At 39.5% G+C, this 16,303-nt stretch overlaps 4 protein-coding genes across 8 annotated transcripts; 3 read left to right on the top strand and 1 right to left on the bottom strand.

Annotated features, from left to right (window-relative positions):
• The first annotated feature begins 605 nt into the window (after positions 1-605).
• Positions 606-1,224, top strand: cnfn (cornifelin). Its single transcript, XM_028979408.1, has 3 exons — positions 606-726; positions 914-1,050; positions 1,132-1,224. The coding sequence occupies exons 1-3, from the start codon at positions 606-608 to the stop codon at positions 1,222-1,224; spliced, it is 351 nt and encodes a 116-aa protein (XP_028835241.1).
• A 542-nt stretch (positions 1,225-1,766) lies between these two features.
• Positions 1,767-5,750, top strand: tlr21 (toll-like receptor 21). Its single transcript, XM_028979116.1, has 2 exons — positions 1,767-1,851; positions 2,503-5,750. Exon 2 carries the CDS (start codon positions 2,559-2,561, stop codon positions 5,496-5,498), a length of 2,940 nt encoding a protein of 979 aa, XP_028834949.1. The 5' UTR covers positions 1,767-1,851; positions 2,503-2,558; the 3' UTR covers positions 5,499-5,750.
• prr19 (proline rich 19) lies at positions 5,689-9,184 on the bottom strand. Of its 3 annotated transcripts, none has more exons than XM_028979117.1 (5): positions 9,067-9,184; positions 8,696-8,829; positions 7,277-8,571; positions 6,996-7,135; positions 5,689-6,619 (listed from the first exon to the last, which is right to left on the bottom strand). In XM_028979117.1, the coding sequence occupies exons 3-5, from the start codon at positions 8,541-8,543 to the stop codon at positions 6,101-6,103; spliced, it is 1,926 nt and encodes a 641-aa protein (XP_028834950.1). In that variant the 5' UTR covers positions 8,544-8,571; positions 8,696-8,829; positions 9,067-9,184; the 3' UTR covers positions 5,689-6,100. The 3 variants fall into 3 exon arrangements, with proteins under 3 accessions (XP_028834950.1, XP_028834951.1, XP_028834952.1); XM_028979118.1 differs by having other exon boundaries at positions 9,126-9,173; XM_028979119.1 differs by having other exon boundaries at positions 6,494-6,615; positions 8,696-9,168.
• Positions 9,185-9,374: 190 nt separating this feature from the next.
• On the top strand, positions 9,375-14,421 carry pafah1b3 (platelet-activating factor acetylhydrolase, isoform Ib, gamma subunit). 3 transcript variants are annotated; one of them, XM_028979123.1, is made up of 6 exons: positions 9,375-9,462; positions 10,537-10,625; positions 10,731-10,820; positions 10,915-11,031; positions 11,220-11,342; positions 13,142-13,733. In XM_028979123.1, exons 2-6 carry the CDS (start codon positions 10,545-10,547, stop codon positions 13,208-13,210), a joined length of 480 nt encoding a protein of 159 aa, XP_028834956.1. In that variant the 5' UTR covers positions 9,375-9,462; positions 10,537-10,544; the 3' UTR covers positions 13,211-13,733. The 3 variants fall into 3 exon arrangements, with proteins under 3 accessions (XP_028834956.1, XP_028834954.1, XP_028834955.1); XM_028979121.1 differs by lacking the exon at positions 13,142-13,733 and adding an exon at positions 13,740-14,421 and having other exon boundaries at positions 9,384-9,462; XM_028979122.1 differs by lacking the exons at positions 9,375-9,462; positions 13,142-13,733 and adding exons at positions 10,101-10,154; positions 13,740-14,421.
• The last annotated feature ends 1,882 nt before the right edge of the window (positions 14,422-16,303 follow it).

Here is a 16,303-nt window from a genome sequence, read left to right as displayed (position 1 = left end):
TGTTCAACTTTTAGCATGTCTAGTACACTTAAATGGAAAACTTGAACTGGACTAGTCCTTTATTACACATAGCAGCATTAGATTTAGTTTTCTGCCTCATTAGTACCTCATTAGTCTGTCATTAACAGCGCTGATAATGTGGCACAGAAAGGTGAGGCCCAATCGCAACCGACACACTGAGAAATAAACACACACATCCATCCCTTTAATGGACTGATAACAACATCTTGATAACAGTACACGTCATGTGAAGGTGGGGAAAGAACAAAAACTCCTACACCCCAAAACCAAACACTATACATTGCTTGTAAGGTCAGTTCCAGCTATGACGACACTGCAGATATAAGAGAGTAAGAGAGTAAAAGAAGTCCCTACTTCTACCTTATCTTTGTGTTCATTCAAGACGTGTGACACCACCCGATGCTGAAAGGCTTCTATCTTCACAGGTAAGCTGCTTAATTTAGTACACGGTTCAGCAGTGGCTGTTCCACAATACTCTAACATTTTGGGAACATCTAGAAAGTGTGGGTCACGATTCCTGAATCTCCAGATCATTTCATGCATGTTCATGTGAAGTCGTGATAACACAGCCTATATTTCCAGGCATGGCATACCAAACAGAAATAATCAGCACTCAGCCAGTGTCAGTAACAAGCTTCACAGTGACTTCTGGCTCCTCCGACTGGAGCTCCAATGTGTGTGATTGCTGCGAAGACTGTGGCATCTGTAAGAGTTTCGTTTGCATGTTAAAGACCATTATTTTATCAATTAAATATGTAGAAGCTTCTAAAAGTAATTCAAGCACCAGCACAATATTTTGACACATACTTTTATTATGATACATTTGAAATAAATATTTTTATGTATTTTACCTCATACACTGAAATGTCCAGTCTTATTTCAACATCCATAGGTCTGTGTGGGGCATTTATACCCTGCATTCTTGGCTGCAAAGTGGCTCAAGATCATGGTGAAAGCTGCTGTCTACCCTTCCTTCCCGGTGCCCTAATTGCTCTGAGGACCGGCATCAGAAATAGATACAGCATCAATGTAAGTATGACAGCTCCAATTTCAAGAGAGACTTTGTCAGGATATTTCAACTATGAAATTTGGATATGTCTCCCCCTACAGGGCTCCATCTGCGATGACTGGATAGTCATGTCTTGCTGTCCTCTGTGTGGACTCTGCCAGATGGCAAGAGAGCAGAAGACTAGAGGAGTGTAAATGAAAGAGATGTGGGTCCGTATTTTATATTATAACCCAACTGCTTCGTATGAATCAAAGTTCTTACATTCAATGCTGTTATGATTTTAACATGTGATTTTAACTTCTGAACTCATAATTAAATGTTTATTAAAATATATTTTTCATTAAATGTATTTCAAATCAATTGGCCTGTTTCCAGTTGTGTTCTCTGTCTTACCTCCCCAATTTTACATTATGCATTATGCTCTGTTCCTCTTTTTGGAGCACATCCCCCCCCCAATGGGCTTCCAGTTTGTCTGATATCAATTCTGATCCACAGTCATAGAAAAAAACAGCATTCCAACATGGCCTCTCCTGTATGTCATGTACAAATAAGTATGGCAAATATCAGCACAAACTAAAATGTGAATTTATAGTAGATTATTTTGCCAAAGTATTGTTATAACGTGGAGAAAGCATGTTTTGCAAATGGCTGCTGACATCCTTGTGGTGCACAATTCCTTATAATTCAGAGAATCACTCTTTCATGTTCCTCTTTCTATTCACATGAAGTAGAATCTGTAATTTAGGAAGAACTCAGAAAGACAGACATAGAACATGCTGTCTCTTACACTTGCATTCTAGAGATCAAGACTTTGAATACCGGTAAGACAAATCAATAACTTGGGTTTTGTTATCACAATGTCCTCTCCAATGCATTAATTGTTATTGATCATGTTGATGATATCCTAAATTGATAGAGTGGCATTTTGTTTAATCGGTCATGTATAATATTTTACATAAAATATTTTACAAATTACATCAAGTCAACAAAGGTAAATTATTTCACTAGAAAAAGAATTTTGTGGTGATACAACTGAAAGTTTCACCGTCACAACATTATTAGGCAGATGTGACAATTTGGCTTTATTATGTTCTGTGAGAATATTGGCAAGTGAGCAGCAAAATGAGATGACAAACAGGCTTGATGAAGAAGTCATGCAACATTAGAAGATTTATAATGTATTATAGATCCCTGCAAAAAAGGAGGGACACCCTTAATGTATTAAATATTGTCATGCAACACAGCTATTGGAAGAAATGGTCAAAGGTCCAATACAAAAAAAAACATTTAAATGCTGCTACACCTTGAATATCGCACAATAAAAAATTTAGAATGTAATTATAATAACAGTAATTATGCGTATGATAGATACGCATTACAAAACCAAAAATATATAATGATTGATCTTTTTGCCCCATAGATGTGTGAAACCAAATAATTTTACTTTGTTTGTAACTTTTCATTTTTTACAGGTTACCAACTAGATGACTTCATGCCAGCATAGGTTTTCTATCTGGGTTAGTTGAAAATGGCACAGGGCAAATACCATGGAGTCACATCAGCAACTCTTTTGGTTCATCTTATTCAGCTCACTTTCAGCTACAGCTTCAGAAACTGTATTGAGGACCCAAGGTCCAATCACACAGCCTTCAAATGTATGAACCGTCCTGTCCCAAACATTTCCATCAGTGACATTGTGAGAGACCTACGAACTTCAGCTACTCATCTCAACATTTCACATAACAAGATCAACCATGTCCCTCAAGGTGGATTTGAGCATCTTCCAAACCTGATTAATTTGCAGCTTGATGTCAACCAGCTAAGCTTCATAGAAAATGATGCATTCAGAGGACTTGACAATTTGCAAACTCTGAACCTTTCATCTAACAATATAACAGAGCTTTTTCCCAATGCATTCTACAACCTATCAAATCTGGCTGAACTCATCTTAAGTAATAACAAGCTACAAAGTCTTCCTAAAAACCTTTTTAATGGTCTTACTACTTTGGAAAGCGTAGGTCTTCGTAAAAACCGCCTGGATAATTTTTCGGATGTGGTTGAATCAGTGAAGATGCTGACAAACCTGACAAAACTGGATCTGAGTTTTAATGTGTTAAAAACCCTTCAGAATTCTGCTAATCTTCCACTGTCGCTGACTAACCTCTATCTCAGCAATAACCGTCTGGTGACCTTGAATTGTGGTGATGTTTTTCTGTGCAACATCCATGTGCTAGATCTTTCTTACAACAGACGACTCTTATCCAAACATTTCAATAAATTAGATTTAGGTCAAATTACATATTTGCGCTTGTGTAACACAAGTGTGAATTTGACAGAACTTCTTAACCTCAGCAAACACCTAAACCCTGCAAAAGTGGACTTTTCTGGCTTAAAAATAAATAATGCACTGTTAAAAAATGCCTGCACAATGTTAACAAAGTCACACAAAACAGTGGACACAATGATACTACAGAGGAATGGGCTCAAGAGTTTTAACAGCCTTTTTGCATGTCCTAATATCACTGATTTTTTAGACCTTTCTTTTAATAAGATAAATGATATGAACTGCCTCAGCTTCCTAAAACATCATAAACGTTTGTTGAACATCACTGTGGAGCACAACCATTTGACTGAACTGAAGACTTGCCAGAACAATTTAATGACAGCAAATCTGACAAGCCTGAGCTATCGTTACAATCGCATTTTAAAAGTCAATCAGCTTGCATTTAGGTCCACTCCATATTTAAAAACCCTAAAACTGAATATAAATATAATTGCGTACATGCACCCCAATGCTTTAAGTGGTCTAAAACATCTTGAAACCCTGCGGCTCGATAATAATCTTTTGTCTGATCTTTATGAAAAGAGTTTTGTTGATCTGCTACGACTGAAGACACTCAACCTTCGTAATAATCAGATTGCTGTCATTTTTAACAACACTTTCCAAAATCTAAGTCAGCTAAGGATTTTAGATCTAGGAGGGAACAAAATCAGTCATTTTCAAAAAGATTCATTTGCAGGACTTCATAACCTATCCAATCTCTACCTTGACCGTAATCGTCTTAAAAATACTCACATCAACCTGTTTGCAAGGCTTTGTGACACTCTAAAGGTGCTGGATCTGCAAGGAAATGAAATTCAGTACCTCTCTCGAAAAACCACTTCTCCCTTCAAACATCTTCACAAACTCGAAGACCTTAAACTAGATTCACAGCAACCATACGGCATTACCGTGGTTCCTCATGCATTCTTTCATGGATTAAGTACTCTAAAATCTCTGTATCTCACAAATAATCATATATCTGGTTTTGCATCAGACACCTTTGATGATCTGACAAGCTTGGAGTTTCTTACCCTGGACAACTCTTGTGTTGGGGTTCAACAACTCCCAGCAGGAATTTTTAAAAATCTGCAAAAACTGGTAACATTGAGTGCTGAAAACATGGGGATTGGCTCATTTTCCAAGGACGTTTTTGGGAATTTAACTTTGCTGCAGAAATTACAGCTAAACCGCAATGCCATGCAGACTATGGACCTGTCTGTGCTGGAAGACCTTCCCAACCTCAGGTATCTTGACCTAAGAAACACTCCACTCAGCTGCACGTGTCCCAACATTGACCTACAGAACTGGACCAACAAAAACCAGAACGTCCAGATGGTCTATCTTTACAGCTTAACATGTCCTGAAGACCACAGATCAACTTTCCACAACTTTGACACAAAGGTCTGTTACCTGGACATTGGACTTTACCTGTTTGCCACAACGAGCAGCTTAACCCTTTTGTTCTCAATTATACCTCTGCTCTACACCAAGCTCTACTGGCATATTAAGTATGGCTACTATGCTCTTCGGTCATGGTTGGGGGAGCAATGGCGAAGGCTGCGGGAGCAGGAGAAGGAATGCAAATATGATGCATTCATCTCTTACAACTCAGCAGATGAACCTTGGGTCCTAGAAAAACTGCTGCCAAACTTGGAAGGGGATGGATTCCAACTCTGTCTTCATCACCGTGACTTTGAGCCAGGCCGTTACATTGTGGACAACATAGTGGCAGCTGTGTACGAAAGCCGCAAGACTGTGTGTGTGATCAGTCAGAACTTCCTGCGCAGTGAGTGGTGCTCACTTGAAATCCAGCTAGCTAGTTACCGCCTCTTCCATGAGCTCTGTGATGTTCTTGTACTAGTTTTTTTGGAGCCAATACCAGAAAGGCAGATCTCTGCTTACCACCGCATGCGAAATGTCATGCTTAAAAAGACCTACCTGCAATGGCCAGGATGTGATTCTTCCAATCCAGACCAGGCACAGGGGATCTTCTGGAATCAACTAAAGAGAGCACTGAGAAGTGGTAATTTAAGATCCCAAGAGGATGATGAAATGGTGGAGGAGCACAGAAAGAAAAATGATGGACTGGAGAGGGAAAATTTTGAACACCAGCCAGAGAAAAATCATGAGCACATGCTTTTATGATCATTTTAGATGGTAATAAAGAAAATTTGATATATGATTTTCATTTGTATTAACATAAAATAATTATGACAGTTGTGGAATTTAATCCAGTGAAACCTCAATATAATTTTATTTGTGTTGATTAAAGAACAATATTGTCATTTGAGTACAAATATCATGAATGCAACAACATTTGTTACTACAAGTTTTTAAATGACTAGTTGAAATGATAAATTGACTATTACAGGAAAAAAAGAACCCGAACAGAATAGAGCAGAACAAATTAATCAGTAGCATTTTTCTTTAATGTTTATAGTGCATATAAATAAAGTCTATGTATTTAATGTGCTAAACATTCAGCTGTCACATTTTATTCTTAGATCAGTGACTGTTTTTGCAATCGTAAATGAAAATGTTAAAGCATGTTTAAATGCATTTTGTTGGGGGACATAATTGCTTAAGTCTTTATTAATGGTTTACTAACTTGGATCAGAAGTAATAAGCTAATTGAGATTTGCCACTTCCAATCCTCTATAGAAAATAAGAAAATATGCTATTGCAACATTTGAAATGCAAACTATTTTGACAAACTGGGATTGTCATGAAAAATGGCTTTGTAAGAGTCAGTACAACCTCATCCTGGGGTATGACCAATGCTCTGGACTAGGAAGTAGTGGAGACATCCCAATCTCTAGCAGCTCTGAGGCAGGATAAAACGACATTAAATCTCTGTTGAACCTGTTAATATTACTGGCTGAAGGCTGGGAATGGATAACAGAAGAGTGATGGTGAATTTGTGGGTTTTCTGGAAAAAAAATTGCATTCTTGTCTTTCATATGTATATCTGATGCCACGGAGCAATTCTTTGAAAACGAATCCTCAAAATGTTTTGACTGGCACAAAAAACTTGAGTTTAGTCTCCATTCCAAATGGTCACCTTGAGCTTGAAATTTGATACCCTTTTGATCAAACAGAACATTTGATTCACCAAAAATCTGGTTTTGTTGTAAGCCCCAGTTCGAAGAACAGGGTGACGAGGTAAAAGTGTGCTGAATGTCCATTGCGAGCAGAGAAGATGGGGTCTTCAGCGGTGGCTTAATGGCCTCCTCTTCAGCTCCCAGTTTAAGACTCCAGGGTGCTGCCTTAGGACAATAAAGCAGTGACGGGTTGTAACTAATAAATGCTGATTTAAGGTCAGACTACACTTAGCATCTACAGCAACTACTGAGTCACTGCAAAAAAAGCACATTTAGAACATGCAATAGTTATTTTTATGGACAGACCAGTCCCAAAATTAATTATTAACCTCCCCCAACACCCAAATGCCACCCCTAAAATAAATTAGTCTTATCATCACTAAAACTCATTCTGAGTAACTCTGTTAATATTTACCCACATTTCATGTGCATTACATTTAAATTAAACCAAATAAATGATCTGCAAAAGCAGTGCATTAAGCAGTAGAATGTACTTGTAAAATATCAAGACACTATTAGTTTGTGTAGTGTTTGCATTCACCCGCTCAGAGCTATGCTGTGGTGTGAAAGCCAGTGGAAGTGGTGAACGTCTTTGTGGACATGGCTGCTTCCTCCTTCTGTTACAGTAAGGCTTCCTTTGAGAGTCAAGGTGTGGCTGCTCCATGCAATCTTGTCCAGTGCCTTGTGCAACATTGAGTATGCCAACAAAAATACAAAAAAAAAAATCTATAAAAATCTGCATTTTTAAATATTGGAGAACTCAAACATTAAGTTTAATAGTATTTAAATATTTAAGGCATATATGATTGCAGAATACTGTACCTATGCATTGATCATCCAATGCTGGGGTCTTTCCCAAAGATATGTGTCCTCTATTGTTTTGTCCTTGCTCAAAGAGGTGTCTCTGTAGATTGAGCATGTTCTCCTGAATCTGAGCGCCGTGTCTTTCTCTCAAAGCTTGGAGCAGCACCCCTCTGGTCTCATCCAATAGATGTTTTCTGCGTGGCATTTTCAGAGACTGACACAGACGGGCTGCCACCATGCTTACCTGTTGCTGCCGGGAAACCTCCTTGGAATCTGCTCTTAATAACTCCCTCTGTGTCCCATCTGAGGTTAAACTGCCATCACCTATAGACGGATGTGACCCAGGGGTCAGATCCAGTGGAATAGCTGGTTGGGGTTTAAGAGCCTGTTGTGAGCATTGCTCCTTCACTTTAAAAGTCCTTGAAACTTCAGGTACTGCAGTGTTGGCTCTTGATTTCATTGTAGAGTTAGACACAGCACTGGTTCTCGAGGGACAACAGGGGTCAGGGTCGCTTTCTGAGGAACACAAAGCCATGCAGTCTTTCCTGATGAGTGAGGCTCCTGAATCCTCACCTTTAGCACAACATTCAGGACTCTCATCACTTTGAGTTGATGTGAGACTTTTCCCAACATGCTTAAGCAAAGCATCATGATTTCTCTGAAGCGCTTGTCCACAAGCAGCAGATTGCGGTATAGACCCTGCATTTGCAGTGTGCAGTGATGCACGGTGCTGTATGCTGTTCTCAGGACTGGCAGCGCAATCAATGCCTCCATCAGAGTCGCCTACATTAGAAGGAGACATTAGAACCTGAGAATCAGAACTTTTGTGCTTGCTGTTTTGAATCCCTCTTGTATCTGACCGTGTTCCTTTCTTGCTTTTAGTTAACAGACGTTCAATGTCAAAGGACTTAACTTCATGGTTGAACAAGCCTTGGTGTCCAACAAGACGTCGCTCAGTGATGATGCAGGGCTTAAGATGTGGAAAGATCTTTGCAACTGCAGTCTGAAACTGAGACTGTCCACGGCTGTGTCCATGGCTGTGTCCTTTTGCTTTGCTGTGGTGACGTTGGCGCAGTTTCTGTCCATCTCGTATCTGGCTTCTCTCTTTATAGGTCTTCAGGCGTTTCATTTTGCGTTGAGCAGGAAACGTCCCTGCCATGTCAGAGCGGTCACAACAGGGGACAGCGTTGCTGATGGAGACTGTGGCCTTCTCTTGTGATCTGAAGTGTTTGCTGCCAGTGCTGCTCACCCCTTTTTTAATTTGTCTGCTGTGTGGACAGCTCATTGTGCTAAAGATTTGTTGAATCAATATTCTGTTTAAAATAGGAAAACATATTTATAAAAAATGTTAATATTCTGAATGAGTCAGCAAGCAACCTTATCAGCTCTAATTTACCCAAATGAAAGCTAATTCCGCTAAATTAACAAGAGTCTTACCTTCAACTAAAATCTAGTTAACAGTTTCAGCATCTGAAGTTTCTCATCCCGACACCAGGAGCAAATCCGTCTGTTGCTAAGTAACGTGTAGTCGTGGTCACCCGTGGAGGTGCGATGGCAGCTTCCTGTTACACCTGTTTTAAAGGGACGGAATGTTCATCTGAATCTTGTTTCGGATTTTACGAACATTAAATACATGGCGGACGAGCTTATATTATATAAAGGTGAGCGAGGATAACTGTGGACCGACAACCATAACGAAACATTTAAATTCACGCATAATATAAGTCACATTTAATATGGCGAACACAGTAGACGCATTTGTTTTAGACCGACATAGCAAACAAAAAGAGACTGCTTGCTAGAATTACTTTGGTAAGTGTAGAAACATATGTATATGTATATATATATAAACACTTCTTCCTATTACTGCCGAGTCTGTCCTTTTATTTTCAACGAGCTGATAATGAAGCATTTTCTTCCGCACTCATGACAATCAGACGATTCCAACCGTGGGGGGTGGATGTAAAAGACAACACGACAAAATTCACTTTTGGATGATATTGAACATGCACATTTCAATGTGAAAGATGATTATATTTTCTGACTGCTGAAAGGTTTGTCTTTTGTAATTGTAAATATATATTTTGGTTTTGACTCTGTTCAAGGCGATTTTGTTCCTACCTATTTTGACTAAATGGTGTGATCTGGGCGTGAAACTGGTTTCAGCGCCTCAGTAAGGAAGGAGAAAACGCCAAGTGCATGAGGTATTACTCTTTTGGTGCAGCTACATTTATTAATTCGTTTATAAACGGTCGTTCGTGTGCTTTTCATTGTTTTTATTTGGTTCAGTGCAGATCTGGTTCTGCCACTTTAAATGTGGCATCCGTGATGGCAGCACGGCCGGTTGTGAGCCATGCACCTATTTATGGTTTTTGAAATAAAGTAAAAAAAAATCTTAATCTTAATTGCATGGATGTTCGTCACCAATCCTCAACAGGCATATTTCATTAGATTCAGCAGCAGTGGCTGGCAATATTTATCAGCAAAACGCTAAATGAGGAGCATCATTAACAGCTGCCCGTTCCTGTGCTGGTGTCCGGTGGACGAGCTGGTTTTATTTATATTAAATACGACGCAAATCAACTATTCTGTTTTAATATAGTTAGATAATTGTTCTGTGTCCAAAAGTTTGGACACACCTTCTCATTCACTGTGTTTTCTTTATTTTCATGACCATTTACATTGGTAGATTCTCACTGAAGGCATCAAAACGATGAATGAACACATGTGGAGTTATGTACTTAACAAAAAGTGGAGACCTGACCTCCACAGTCACCGGACCTGAACCCAATCGAGATGGTTTGGGGTGAGCTGGACCGCAGAGTGAAGGTAAAGGGGCCAACAAGTGCTAAACACCTCTGGGAACTCCTTCAAGACTGTTGGAAAACCATTTCAGGTGACGACCTCTTGAAGCTCATCGAGAGAATGCCAAGATGTGCAAAGCAGTAATCAGAGCAAAGGGCGGCTATTTTGAAGAAACTAGAATATAAAACATGTTTTCAGTTATTTCACCTCTATTTGTTAAGTACATAACTCCACGTGTTCACCCATAGCTCTGATGCATTCAGTGAGAATCTACCAATGTAAATGGTCATGAAAATAAAGAAAACACATTGAATGAGAAGGTGTGTCCAAACTTTTGGCCTGTACTGTAAGTCACTCTGGATAAGAGCATCTGCCCAATGCTGTGGTTGTAAATGGATTCTTTGTAGCTCCATGTGTTGACATGCTTGTGTACAGGGTAGGTGACACATTGACCTCCATTGTATTTCTGACAGCTGCAGCAATGAGCCCGACTAATTCCAATCCTGCTGCTACTCCTAATCCATGCCAAGACACGCAGGGAGATGGCCGATGGATGAGCATGGTGAGTGCAAATAATTTTTCATTTCAAGCGAGTATCCTTTGTTGTGTTGCGTTAGGCTGTGCCCTTTTTGGAGCTCATCCGTCCTTGTCCTCACTCTCTTCTTAGCACAATCGGTTTGTGTCAGGAAGCAAAGGCAAAGAACCTGATGTACTTTTTGTTGGAGACTCTCTTGTTCAACTCCTACATGAATTTGAGGTACAATGTTGAGTATCATTGTCCAAATGTCAGCACAGTATAAAAATGTTAACTTTTATATTACATTTTGGACTGATGTGGTTTTTTTTTGCAGGTGTGGAGAAAATTGTTCTCCCCCCTTCATGCATTGAATTTTGGGATTGGTGGTGATGCCACACAGCATGTCTTGTGGAGGTTAACCAATGGAGAACTTGAATATATTAGTCCCAAGGTACAAACGCAATTCCTCTTCTTACTTCCACTGTAATCTTGGTGATTGGGTAATCTTTGTAATTTTGGATTGTTACAGTTTCTAATGTATGGTGCAGCATTAGTGTAATAAACCTTTACATTTAAATAATGACACTAGAAAATGAGCACACTCATTTTGCTCATATCAATGATCCTTTTCTTTTTCAGGTTGTGGTGTTGTGGGTTGGAACCAACAATCATGGTCACAGCCCTGAAGATATATGTGGGGGCATCATTGCAATTGTACACCTGATCCACACAAAGCTCCCTCACACTCATTGCCTTGTGCTGGTCAGTTTCTCTAATATTTAGTTGTTTTCTCTTTCTCTCTTTCTTTTTTCTGTCATTTGTTGGAATACATTATCTGTGTTCGGTGACTATATACAGTCCCTGACAAAAGTCTAGTCACTTTCTATTTTGTAGAAACACCTGCTATTAACCTGACTTTTAATTAATCAATTGGTGTAAGAAATAGCTCATATGAAAACCTAAAACGCTACCAAATGTTGTTTAATGCATTGAAATGTATTAGTTTCACTGAAAAAAGATTTATCATTTAATCAAAACAGAAAGATCTTGTATGACTTCCATGAGCTTGAAGGACTGCATCCATGCTGTTTGGCAAGGATTCATACAATTTATTGATGAAGTCATCAGGAATAGCAAAGAAAGCAGTCTTTCATGCCTCCCAAAGTTCATCAATTTTCGTCTTCCATGCTTCCTCTTTCATCCTACCCCACACATGCTCAATGATGTTCATGTCTGGTGACTGGGCTGGCCAATCCTGCAGCATCTTGATCTTCTTTGCCTTGAGGAACTTTGATGTGGAGATGGAAGTATGTGATTGAGAACCATCCTGCTGCAGAATTTGGCCTCTTTTATGGGATATAATGTTGCCTTCCACCCTGCACACCCCCATACAGGAGGTGTATGTAACCACAGACCATTATTTTTCAAACTTCATAGATTTCTGTGTGAACCTTGGATCCATGCAGGCTCCAGTAGAACTGCAATATTTGCTGCGACTGTGGTGTGGTGGTAGCCTAGTGGGTAACACACTCGCCTATGAACCAGAAGACCCAGGTTCAAATCCTGTCTACTACCATTGTGTCCCTGAGCAAGACACTAAACCCTAAGTTGCTCCAGGGGGACTGTCCCTGTGACTACTGGTTGTAAGTCGCTCTGGAAAGGGGCGTCTGATAAATGCCGTAAATGTAAATGTAAATGTAATTCAACAGAAGATTCATCTGAAAAACCCACCTTCTGCCACTTTTCCAGCATCCATCTTTTAGCAGGCTGTGGGCCTTGGCAAATACCAAATGCCATTTCGAGACAGAATCCGATACTGTTCTGGTTGACTCAGGGACTTCAGGTGACCAGGTCTCGTGGAGCTCTGGTGCAGTGGAAAATGGGCTGGCCTTGGATTTTCAAACCAACAAACGTTTCTCTCTCGAGCAATCGTCTTGCGGGGTGACCTGGACTGCCTGACCTGTACTTGTCAAAAACATCTCCAGTCTCTTCAAATCTTTTTTTTTTTATCCTCTGTACTTGACGCTGAGACACATTAAAGGTGTCTGCCACATCAGCAGTGGATCTGGTCTTCAGCCTCTTGATAATGAACACTTTAGTCTCAGAGTCTTAGGCATGTTTGCAGAGGTCTAGTTGAAGTTGATGTGAAGGTCTAGTGTACTGGGGTACATTTTATACACACCTGAGACATAATTGAGACATCCATTATTAGTCACAGGTGACAAGGCGACAACACTTGACTCAAAAATAAAAAATATTTGACTCAATGGGCTTTACCAAGCTTTGAATATTAGAGTTTCGTTTTGCACTGAAACATTATTACAAAAGCTGTTGGGAATAAAATGAGCCATTTCTTGTGAAAAAAAAATCTTGATTAGAAATATATTTCAGCGGCACTTGAGGTCAATTTGTACACAAGAGACAAGACTTTGTTCCTACAGTCAGGGACTGTAATAAGATAATAAATGTAAAAATTAATTCCAGACATATTTGAAACAAGAAAACATGCTTGAACAGACCAAGTTAAACTGAAAACTGTTGCATTTTTGGTAACTTTTCAGGTTCAAATTGCCTCCAATTTTTGGAGGCAATTTGATAGGCCACAACAAAACTTCTGCTGGGGAAATTGAAGTCAGTTGATCTGTAAATTGGAAAAATGGCAGGAGTGAGGATCTGAGCAACAACAACAACAACAGGTTCAATCAGAATGGCCCTTCTATCCTGTATCCACGACTGTAAGCACCAACAATAAGCACATGAACCTCAGAACAGGACCTTGGAGCTTGGAAGAAGGTGTTCATGTTCTGATTTATCCCTACCAGGGTGCCTGTGCACTTTTTACCTGGGAAGAGATAGCAATGCATTCCGCTATGGCAAACCCATGGTAGTGTGATTACATACCATTAGTCTTCCGTTGTTGAGTTATGTAAGAACTTGGCATGGTAATATATACTGAATAAATCTGCTAAATGTGGTGTGTGGCTTAATTCTAAGTCAGGAAGAAATTGAATTTGGAAAAACTGATGTGGCAGGCAAGTCCAAAATCTCATTGCAGCACTTCAGAATGGTACACAGTAGTTTCTATGACCCCACATGACTACCTGGGGGCTGTATTTTTTATAAAGAATTTGTTAACTGAACATCCTTGCTGTCCAACAGGGCTTGTTGCCAAGAGGTAAGAGTCCCAACCGACTACGGGAGCGTAATGCCAAAGTGAATGAGCTGGTCCAGGGTAAGTTGTCCTCTCTCAGCTGTGCATCCTACCTGGATGTGGACCCTGGCTTTGTGCAGTCCGATGGCACCATTTCCCACCAGGACCTCTATGACTACCTTCACCTCACACCACAGGCTTACCAGAGAGTTTGCCAGCCACTGTACACCTGTATTAAGACCCTCCTGGAGAGACCAGCTGAGAACAAGGGCCCTTAATATGCAATAACTCACTTGGGAATTTTTTTGGCTGCAGATCTTGTTATTAATGAATCTGCTAATGTGCTAAGATGCCAGAATATGCTCATCCTAGAGAATGCTTTGTTTGCTGTTAGTCCAGTACTGATCATCACTGTAATTTCTAGCCATCTGACAGCATGTGCTGTAATCTGCTTGTTATATTACATGTATTGCAATATGAGTTTGGTGAATAGCAGACAAAACATCCTTGTGAAACATGACTGCTTTTTATCAAAGTTTGTTCCTCTGAGACATTTTGGTAAAACTGTGCTATCTCTATGCAGGCATTAGATAAAAACATATAGGGCTATATATAGTCTTTTTTGTCACATTGACTTCTGTAAACTATAATTTAATACCACGTCTGTTAATTAAACCAGTACAAACTTAATTCTTGTAAATATTTTTATTATACATCTATGTCAGCATAGACTATATTTCTTCTTTTGGGAAGACTGGAGAAGTCATTAATAACTTAATACACAAAATCCAGTTGTTTATTGTTATTGATAATAGTTTAAAATATCTCCCATTGGTAAAATGTTGTAAAAAAAAATGTTGTTTAAAGGTTTGTCACTCACAGCTGCCAAATAATGATCACTGTTCTGGTTGGTTTGTAAGGAGGCCTGTTGTTTCACTAGAACACTTTATCAGTGATGGTTCTGAAAGGTCACAATACCATTTCACTGGCCTCATTTACCAAGACACTGCTCTTTAAGTACATTACTGGAGCAACTTCTGCCATTTCCTCTTACATAACTTAAATATCTTTAATGCAATGCTTGCAATGATTTTCAGAATACCTTACCCTTACACGCATGAGGCATGCCACTTTACAGACGGCCATATAATCACAGTACATAGTCAGTTAATACATTTTATGTGGCCTTGGTGTTAGCTCACATGCATTAATTTACTGCCAATGGGCACAAGTATCCACCCTGTACCTGCTGGTTTGTCAGGAGATACACCAGCTCTGTGGAAACATGAAAATAGATTGTTAACTGTAGAGCAAAGTAAAATGTTTATTAACCTATGGGACACTTTTCTCATTATAAGTCATCTGATAAATAAATCACATTTAAATAATATGCCATTGAAAATGATACATGATATGTTCCTATTACAATATTCACCTCTGGTAAAGAATACCTCCACCATTGACTTTGTAAGAATGGACATCGCGGGAGCCTGCTTTGTCTTGCATAACAGATGTCTGCAGGGGGAAGTGTAACATTCCTGTGTCGACGGTTGTGGGTGAAGATTCGACACCCCGGTTTTTACATGTCTTTTGTCCGACGTCAACGTGCGAAGTATCAGCCGTCAGGACCACCCACCCTCTTTGTCTTCACCAAATGGGAGGCACCGGGGGCGTGACATCAGAAACAACAGGTTCTGATTGGTCAGTGACAACTTCCTGTAGGCCAGTGACAACTTCCTGTAGGCCAGGGGTATAAATGTCTGCACACATGTGAAAAAGGGGCTCTGAGCTATCTTGCTCAGGGGGGTTTCCCTCTCTTTCCCTTCTCTTTCTCTTCTCCCTCTTTACTCTTTCTTCTCATGTTTACTTTCTCTGTAACCTTGGTACCTTTTTACATTCAATATTCACATGTAACTACAATAATTATTTACCGGTGTTAATAAATTAGAAACTGTTCATTTTTAACCTCTGTTGTGCCATGCCTCTTTCTGCCAGGTAACATCAAATTGGAGTGGTTGAATACAGTGCTTTGTGTGGAGGGAGAAAGAGTTTTTTCTACACACTCTATTCTCTTCTCCACACCACATGGTCTTCATAAATGTGCCTTTTTACAAATGGTGATCCCGACGTGATACCTTTGCTCGGATGTGGATCTGTGACCGTAAGTCTCTTTTATCTGAATTTTACTGCATAGGGAGGAATAGAATCTATGTGCTTTAATTTAAATAAAAAGGATCTACATATCCTAAAAAGCCAGGGACCGTAGAAACCGAGGCATTTCTAAATCCAGATCCAGTCCGACAAGGTATAAAATGAACATAGACTAATTACTGTATCACTTACAATGTGGCATGTAGATATGGCTGGCACAATAGATGAACCCACAAACCAAACTGTAACCAGTAATAACCAGGATTTGTGACATTTTAGATTACTGGTATTACATTGAACATCATAAACCATGTCCCACGGTGAACAATTTGATAATAACTGATCAGGGATTAGAAATTGCACTGTTAAACTTAATTGTTTTTATTTTAAATTCATGTTCAGTATGATCAACATGTTTAGG

Source organism: Denticeps clupeoides, chromosome 5, assembly GCF_900700375.1.
Source record: "Denticeps clupeoides chromosome 5, fDenClu1.1, whole genome shotgun sequence".
In the NCBI taxonomy this organism is placed as follows: Eukaryota; Metazoa; Chordata; class Actinopteri; order Clupeiformes; family Denticipitidae; genus Denticeps; species Denticeps clupeoides.
This window is presented reverse-complemented; position numbering and strand designations above follow the sequence as displayed.

What these genes read in the sequence shown, in the direction of transcription:
- cnfn (XM_028979408.1), top strand. Translation starts at nt 606, where the DNA reads ATGGCATACCAAACAGAAATAATCAGCACTCAGCCAGTGTCAGTAACA. An exon ending in CTGCGAAGACTGTGGCATCT is followed by an intron (nt 727 to 913) that starts GTAAGAGTTTCG and finishes CAACATCCATAG; the next exon opens with GTCTGTGTGGGGCATTTATA. An exon ending in GAAATAGATACAGCATCAAT is followed by an intron (nt 1,051 to 1,131) that starts GTAAGTATGACA and finishes CTCCCCCTACAG; the next exon opens with GGCTCCATCTGCGATGACTG.
- tlr21 (XM_028979116.1), top strand. Translation starts at nt 2,559, where the DNA reads ATGGCACAGGGCAAATACCATGGAGTCACATCAGCAACTCTTTTGGTT.
- prr19 (XM_028979117.1), bottom strand. Translation starts at nt 8,543, where the DNA reads ATGAGCTGTCCACACAGCAGACAAATTAAAAAAGGGGTGAGCAGCACT. An exon ending in ATTGGATGATCAATGCATAG is followed by an intron (nt 7,136 to 7,276) that starts GTACAGTATTCT and finishes ATGTTGCACAAG; the next exon opens with GCACTGGACAAGATTGCATG. An exon ending in CACAGCATAGCTCTGAGCGG is followed by an intron (nt 6,620 to 6,995) that starts GTGAATGCAAAC and finishes TATTGTCCTAAG; the next exon opens with GCAGCACCCTGGAGTCTTAA.
- pafah1b3 (XM_028979121.1), top strand. Translation starts at nt 10,545, where the DNA reads ATGAGCCCGACTAATTCCAATCCTGCTGCTACTCCTAATCCATGCCAA. An exon ending in AACTCCTACATGAATTTGAG is followed by an intron (nt 10,821 to 10,914) that starts GTACAATGTTGA and finishes TTTTTTTTGCAG; the next exon opens with GTGTGGAGAAAATTGTTCTC. An exon ending in ACACTCATTGCCTTGTGCTG is followed by an intron (nt 11,343 to 13,739) that starts GTCAGTTTCTCT and finishes GCTGTCCAACAG; the next exon opens with GGCTTGTTGCCAAGAGGTAA.